At 45.9% G+C, this 7,370-nt stretch overlaps 1 protein-coding gene across 2 annotated transcripts; it reads right to left on the bottom strand.

Moving 5' to 3' along the window:
- Positions 1 to 314: 314 nt before the first annotated feature.
- On the bottom strand, positions 315 to 6,974 carry LOC140457966 (dual specificity protein phosphatase 6-like). Of its 2 annotated transcripts, XM_072551846.1 has the most exons (3): positions 6,181 to 6,953; positions 3,878 to 4,312; positions 315 to 1,822 (listed from the first exon to the last, which is right to left on the bottom strand). In XM_072551846.1, the coding sequence occupies exons 1-3, from the start codon at positions 6,578 to 6,580 to the stop codon at positions 1,512 to 1,514; spliced, it is 1,146 nt and encodes a 381-aa protein (XP_072407947.1). In that variant the 5' UTR covers positions 6,581 to 6,953; the 3' UTR covers positions 315 to 1,511. The 2 variants fall into 2 exon arrangements, with proteins under 2 accessions (XP_072407947.1, XP_072407948.1); XM_072551847.1 differs by lacking the exon at positions 3,878 to 4,312 and having other exon boundaries at positions 6,181 to 6,974.
- Positions 6,975 to 7,370: the final 396 nt, after the last annotated feature.

The raw sequence follows: 7,370 nt of genomic DNA, 5'->3' as shown, positions 1-7,370 counted from the left end.
TCAATTCCTCATTTAAAAATAAAGATCCACTTCCTCAAATTTGTTTGAAACAGGCTTTTGTGCTTGAAGTCTAAATGCCCTGCATTATAAGAGCTCTCCAATATGTACTTTTGATTGTTACTTCCTCAAACCTAGTGGTTAAGCAGGCAGGATGTATCTTATGAAATAAACACGAGTTGACATTTACTAGTGTGTTTTCATTTAAAGTCATTCTCAAGTTTGCTTCGAATGCTTGGTTCTATTATCTTGTAACCACAAAACCCATCAAGAAACATTTTAACACTGGAATAAGGATAATCAAATGAGACCGAATGTTTGTGTAAGATTCTATATAGACAAAATAGTTATTTATTAATAACTTAGTTTTATACAATCAATCAATCATTCTTATAATAAAATCCCCCATCCCACATTAAGTTGTCGGTAACAATGAATTGGGGACGACTTCTCAACTGGCTACTGAGTGACAGCAAGTGCAGTGTATACATACAGTTTCGGCTTCCAGTTTTAAATACAGACTTATAGAAAAAAAACTATTGCATTCATGATTAACTTCCCTGAAGAGTCTGCACAGAGGTAATGCACTGTATGAGATACGCATTGTCCATTATAAAAATTAACGCAAAGAAATTTGCCAGTCCCGTTTTCAAATAACAGTCTACTCATTCATTAGCAAGAAATCACAAGCACTGTATACACATGAACAAGGAGCTCAGCTGAAAATTTGAGGGAAACAAGAGGACATAAATGATAAGCTAGCTTCAAATTGCACTCATACATAGGTAAAGCATCATATCAAAGCAAGTCAAACACAACCTTTTTTTGGCATATACTGTCCAAAGGATCAGTTAAAAACAATATTAATTTACATAGTAATTGTACATTTCCTGTCATTAGCATTTGCGAGGAAGGAGATGCACTGAATTCAATCTCAAGTACCTACAGGAAGCTACTTTCCTTACAGCAATCCACCCAAATAATACAATCTTGGTTGATGTACAATTTGTGACACTGGACCTGTACACAGATAATATATACAGAAATCATGCTGTAAAGTACTCTGTTGAATCTGGAGTACAGAAATATAATTGTGGCCAATTCCAGAACTCTCAAAACATCTTTTTTTTCTCCCCCACTCTCCTAACAAGCTGGAAAAAACAAAGTCTTCACTGAAGACAAATGTCTGGCTACCAACAGTACTCAACAAAAAAAGGGGATTATTCAAGAGAGTGCAAGTATTTCGCCTGACTTCTCTCTTTGTCCCCACTTCAGACTGTGAAGCTTTCAGCCACTGTACTTTTCCAACTAACTTTGTGAACCATCAGTGGTCTCAAAGTCAAAGGGTCAGGGTCTCCCCACTTCAAAACAGCTGCTTGAACAAAAGAGTCACGTTGCCTTCAGTGAAATCAGCTGCTTCTTTTTCATACCCATCTCGAGCCCCTTTACATGTCAGTGATTTGACCTTTAAAATTCTTCTGAGCCTTTTACTCACTGGGTGCTGGGTTGAGCAGTCAAGTGGACTGGAGTGGGTCGAGTTGGAACATATTCTGGTTGGTGGGTGTGGTGGTGAAGTAGAGAGGCTGTGAGGGCAGCCGGTTATCACAGGGGCTGCTGAGGCCCAAGGTCCGCTCAAAGTCCAGCAGCTGCCCCATGAAGTTGAAGTTGGGGGAGATGTTCGACTTCTTCATCTTCACAATGTCGTAGGCGTCATTCATGGACAGGTTCAACTTCTGCATCAGATAAGCCACAGTTACTGTGACTGATCGACTGATCCCAGCCAAACAGTGCACCAGTACCCCACAGCTCTGATTACGGGCCTCGTCTAGAAAATATTCAAATGAAAATAGAAATGGTCAATCGCAGAGAAACAAAGTTAGCTAGTGACACATTTTTCTGTTTGACACAAAACTCTCTGCCTCATTTGCATTCCCCCCAGCCCTGAATAAATCTGCTCTTCCCCTTGTATTCATGGGGTCTCCAGTAATTCTCCCAATTACACTTGTGAACGTAGGGTGTCTGCGGGGGCAATAAAACTGATTTGCAGAGTACTGTGTAGGGCAGGGGAAAGAAAACGGATTTGCAGAAAACTGTGGAGGTTCGACTTTTTAAGGAATGTTTTGTAAATGCCGGGAGGCCTGTAAAAGGTTACCCTGCAACTTTTGTGTAACTGGGAAGCCTGCTGTGTCTGTATGTGGTCAGTGCTGACAGAGGAGTGCATTCATCTCTGGATTGATGTCTGTTGTATGAATGTTTCAATAGAAATTTTGCACGATATAGTGAATGTCTCCTATGTAGAGAATTACAGGCTGTGAAGTCTATTAAATTATTCTCCCAACTGTTGTGCTTCCCTTCACAATAGGAGCATTCAGGCGTTTCAAAAGCAAGAGGAAAGTCACAGGGGACAAGGCCCATTAACAGGAACAGGATGTCAACATTGCCTGAAAATGCTTTCCTTTGTAGGAGGAAATGCATTACAATGCCTTTAGATTAGCTTCTCTGTGGCTCCCAGCCGAAATTCCTTCCGCCCCGGCTCAAATCAGCTCCAGACTGCAGACCGTGTCTCAAAGATTGTAATTGCATTAGTTCTGGTTAAACCCAGAAGTCTGTACATAAACCTGCTGGGGATTCTTTTAAAACCTGTTTTAATTTCTCAGACTGGAAACCTTTCCACCAGCGTTCAATTTAACATAAAAGCCCAATATTTAAACGGCGTCACTCGAAAGGAAACAAACACAGACTCCCAGAAAGCAAGGAGCTGGGCTGGGAACATTTAAAGCTTTCATTACCAACACTGAAACGGATGTGCTGCACCCTTCACAAAATCCGTTACAAGGTTTCCTGATGTCCCTTTTCTTTGCAAATGATGTTTGTAAAGATTATTTTAAGGGATTTAGGCATTGCTGCCAAAGCCAGAATTTGTTGCCCATCCCTGATCGCTACAATGCAGTCAGTGGCTTGCGAGGGCACCTCAGAGAGCAGTTAAAAATCCAAACCACACCGCTGTGGGAGCAGGTCTTGGGGAGTCACCAGACTGGGACAAGATGGCAGATTTCCTTCCCTAAAGATTAGCGATCAGGGTGGAAATTTAGGAACAACTGATGATATTTTTATGGCCTCCTTCAGCGAAGTTAGTTTTCAAGCGCAGAATTATTGACTAATTTGAGTTAAAATTCCAGCCACAGCACAAGGGCTGAGCTTGTGGAAGACAAGCCCAGTGCCATTAGCACTATGCCACTATCACATAATGACCAGGACCTTGAAATAAGGCCAGAAGACATAAGAGACCATTCAGCCCATCTAGATTGCTCCATTCAATGAGGTCATGGCTGATTGGATAATCCTCAACTCCACTTGCCTGCACCCCCCCCACCGTCCCATCACCCTCAAATCTGTTATGGATTATAAATATCTGTTATCTCAGTCTTGAATATACACACTGAACACAGCCTCAAAAGTCTTCTGTAGTAAATGTAGCTTAACAGCTTTTTAAAAAAAAATGTTTCAGAGCTGAATTGAAAGGGAAAAGCTCACTTTTTAATGAACCCTGAAACTTGGGCAATGTTGTACTTTCAGAGAAAAAGAAATCTGTCCTCAGTTCACTTCACTGAGGTTCTCCCCCTTAGTGAAGGAGTGTGTCCAAACTGACACTTAGACCATTGACTTAGTCTGCAGTCTCTTTCATTTTAGCTCATTCCTGATCCTTCTGCCATAGGGTTTAAATAGCCCATCCCACAATCTTGCTGCACAGGCTGGTTCACTTGGTGATGACTGAATTCAACATGAGAACGATCTGCCTTTCCTGAAATAAAGCCTCCAAAACAAAACAAAATCAGGAAGGGTGAACATTTTTTTTGTGACACTGGGAGACTTTGCCTACCTATGAATGCAATGGCTTCAGGGAAGAATTGAGAGAGGTTTTGACTCCAGTGATCAGAAATGGGGATTTGCTTATATTTGAACTCGCCGACATTCTCGAAGAGATTTGGCAGGTTGGGAGTCACGTTTAAGATATACTTGATGCCATGCTCCTCCAGAACGTCCAAGTTGGTGGAGTCTTTAGCGCAGCCCAGGTACAGGTGGGGCAAGATCTCGACAGGGAACGAGGGCTGCTGGTTGTTGGACAGGGGGCTGCTGTCACACTCAGTTGCGCTGCCAGAGTCCGGCTCAGACTCGATGTCTGAGGATGAGTCTGAGCTGATGCGGAGACCCCCAAGACCCAGCACTGGCACGGTGGGTGAGGAACTCCCACATGAACTGTCCAGGTTACTCTCACAGTGCGTCGGGTATTCCGCCTGGAACTTACTGAATCCGCCTGGGAACACAGGAGAGGACAACAAAAAGAAAAAGACAGCCACTTTAGTTTCATCTATCTGGAAAAAATCAGAACAGTGCAGACACAAGGGAGAGCGATTACACTCATTTCATCCTCACACCCTCTCCTCCATCAGTCACTCTCACCCCCATCTCTCCCCGCCCCCCCCCATTCGCTCGCTCGCTCACTCACTCACACCCCCTCTCCCCTCCCCATTCGCTCACACCCCCTCTCCCCTCCCCATTCGCTCACACCCCCTCTCCCCCCCATTCGCCCATCTGCTCACACCCCCTCTCCCCCCCATTCGCTCACTCACTCTCTCTCCCCCCGTTCACTCACTCTCTCTCCCCCGTTCACTCACTCACTCTCTCTCCCCCGTTCCCTCACTCACTCTCTCTCCCCCGTTCCCTCACTCACTCTCTCTCTCTCCCGTTCATTCACTCACTCTCTCTCTCTCTCTCCCTCCGTTCATTCACTCGCTCTCTCTCCCACCGTTCATTCACTCGCTCTCTCTCTCCCATTCACTCACTCTCTCTCCCTCTCCCATTCACTCACTCTCTCTCCCTCTCCCATTCATTCACTCACTCCCATTCACTCACTCACTCTCTCCCATTCACTCACTCACCCATTCACTCACTCACTCACCCATTCACTCACTCACTCACCCACCCATTCACTCACTCACCCATTCACTCACTCACTCACCCATTCACTCACTCACTCACTCTCTCTCCCATTCACTCACTCACTCACTCTCTCCCATTCATTCACTCACTCACTCTCTCCCATTCATTCACTCACTCACTCACTCCCATTCATTCACTCACTCTCTCCCATTCATTCACTCACTCACTCTCTCCCATTCATTCACTCACTCACTCTCTCCCATTCATTCACTCACTCACTCTCTCCCATTCATTCACTCACTCACTCTCTCCCATTCATTCACTCACTCACTCTCTCCCATTCATTCACTCACTCACTCCCATTCATTCACTCACTCTCTCCCATTCATTCACTCACTCACTCTCTCCCATTCATTCACTCACTCACTCTCTCCCATTCATTCACTCACTCTCTCCCATTCATTCACTCACTCTCTCCCATTCATTCACTCACTCTCTCCCATTCATTCACTCACTCTCTCTCCCATTCATTCACTCACTCTCCCCCATTCATTCACTCACTCATTCTCTCTCCCCATTCATTCACTCACTCTCTCTCCCATTCATTCACTCACTCATTCTCTCTCCCATTCATTCACTCACTCACTCTCTCCCATTCATTCACTCACTCACTCTCCCTCCCATTCATTCACTCACTCACTCTCCCTCCCATTCATTCACTCACTCACTCTCCCTCCCATTCATTCACTCACTCACTCTCCCTCCCATTCATTCACTCACTCTCCCATTCATTCACTCACTCACTCTCACTCCCATTCATTCACTCACTCCTATTCATTCTCGCCTATTCATTCACTCACACACTCCCTCTTGCCCCCATTCACTCACACTAACTCTTCCGCAAATCATTCCCTTCGTCATTTAGGACATGTTTCAGAATTATGATGTAAAGCATCCACTCCTGGTTATTACAGCTCGCTACCCTTCCAGTTTCTCTGCACGTCCCAATAAAGCCTGTTCCCTTCACACTTGAATCTAATCGGCGGGGGTGGGGGAGAAGAGGGGTGGAAGTGGAGGATTTGAACTGGACCTGAACACACTAGACCAGTGGGGAGTACCTCCATCCCTCCCTGACCTGCAGCAGAGTTCCAATCACAGCGTCTTCAAATAATCATCTCTCTGCTTTCTTTAAAACAAAATGAAAATAACACAGGTTGCCGTTATGAAACAGGTGCCTCTCACCTTCCAAGCAGAACACTTTGCAGCCCTCATCCTTTAACTTTCTGAGCAGCAAGCCCAGCACCGAGGTCGCGTTGAGGTTCTCGTTCCACTCCAAAGTGCTCTGGTCGTACAGCAGGATGATGTCTGTGTTGCAGCGCCGGGCGAAGCGCTCCTTGTCCTCGTTGTTGGAGATGAGCGACTTGACCGGGAAGTTGCCCTTCCTCAGGCGCCGCAGCATCAGCCCAGGGATGGCGACGTTGATGGCCGCCTCGATGTGCGACGAGTCGTACAGCTCATGGGCTCGGCAGTCCACCAGCAATAGCCGATCGTTGCCTCTCTCCAGCTGGTCGTGCAGCCAGCCCGTCGCCTTGCAGAACGCCATTTCCGAGTCGAACGGGGCGCAAGGAAATTTCTCTAACATGGGGGCAACACCTTTTACTGACCGAGCATCAGGTCAAAACAAAACCTAACCCCCTCGGAGAGAGAAACCAGAACAGCCGGCCACGAGAAATGCTCTCTCTTCTGCGTGAATCAATGGGAACGCTTGCAACAACAACTAAAGAAAATAAAAGGGGGGGATGTCTTTCAAAATGCAAACACTTTTGCTTTGCAAAGGTGCTCTGAACGGCTGGAAGGGAAGAGACAGTGGGTTTCACAAAAAAAAGTCAATTGCCTCAGAGGAATCTGCAATCAGTCTGTGTGCGACTAGCCCCGGATTGCTGAATGATAACAGGACGTCTCTCTTGTTTTTTTTCTCAATGACCCTGGGAGGCGCCGCGCCGCTCGCTCTGTAACAAAGCAGGGCTCAACCCCTCTGTCCAATAGAAACACAGCATCCCCACAAATGGATACATTCGGCCGCGCGCAGCCAATCGGCTCCCGGATACCTTCGCATGACATCACAGTCGTTGCCCGGGCGACGACCTGGGGCTGGTGTGTATGCAAATGAGGTTTAGAAGTGCCATTCACAAAGGAGAGCGAGAGAGAGAGAGAGATGCTGTGTCTAAACCCCCTCCTTTGCAATTGGAAGCAGGAATTTCCACTCTCTGCTCACACACGAGGGAGGGAGGAAGCCAAAGAGAAATAAATAAAGAGGCATCCTCCCGTTCCTTAATGAAGTGGACAGCAGAGAAAAAAACAAACACATATACAAATAAAAAAGTCAAAACAAATGACTTCAGGACTCGAGAATACAAATAATACGAAGGGTG

Source organism: Chiloscyllium punctatum, chromosome 32 (genome assembly GCF_047496795.1).
Source record: "Chiloscyllium punctatum isolate Juve2018m chromosome 32, sChiPun1.3, whole genome shotgun sequence".
NCBI classification, from domain to species: Eukaryota; Metazoa; Chordata; class Chondrichthyes; order Orectolobiformes; family Hemiscylliidae; genus Chiloscyllium; species Chiloscyllium punctatum.
The sequence above is the reverse complement of the archived record's forward strand: the minus strand, read 5'-3'. Positions and strand labels throughout refer to the sequence as shown.

Bases quoted from the DNA above. Each gene is read 5' to 3' on its own strand.
- LOC140457966 (XM_072551846.1), bottom strand. From the start codon at position 6,580: ATGTTAGAGAAATTTCCTTGCGCCCCGTTCGACTCGGAAATGGCGTTC. The intron at 4,313-6,180 runs GTGAGAGGCACC...CTGTGTTCCCAG, and splicing joins CAAAGTGTTCTGCTTGGAAG to GCGGATTCAGTAAGTTCCAG. The intron at 1,823-3,877 runs GTAGGCAAAGTC...AATATTTTCTAG, and splicing joins TGAAGCCATTGCATTCATAG to ACGAGGCCCGTAATCAGAGC.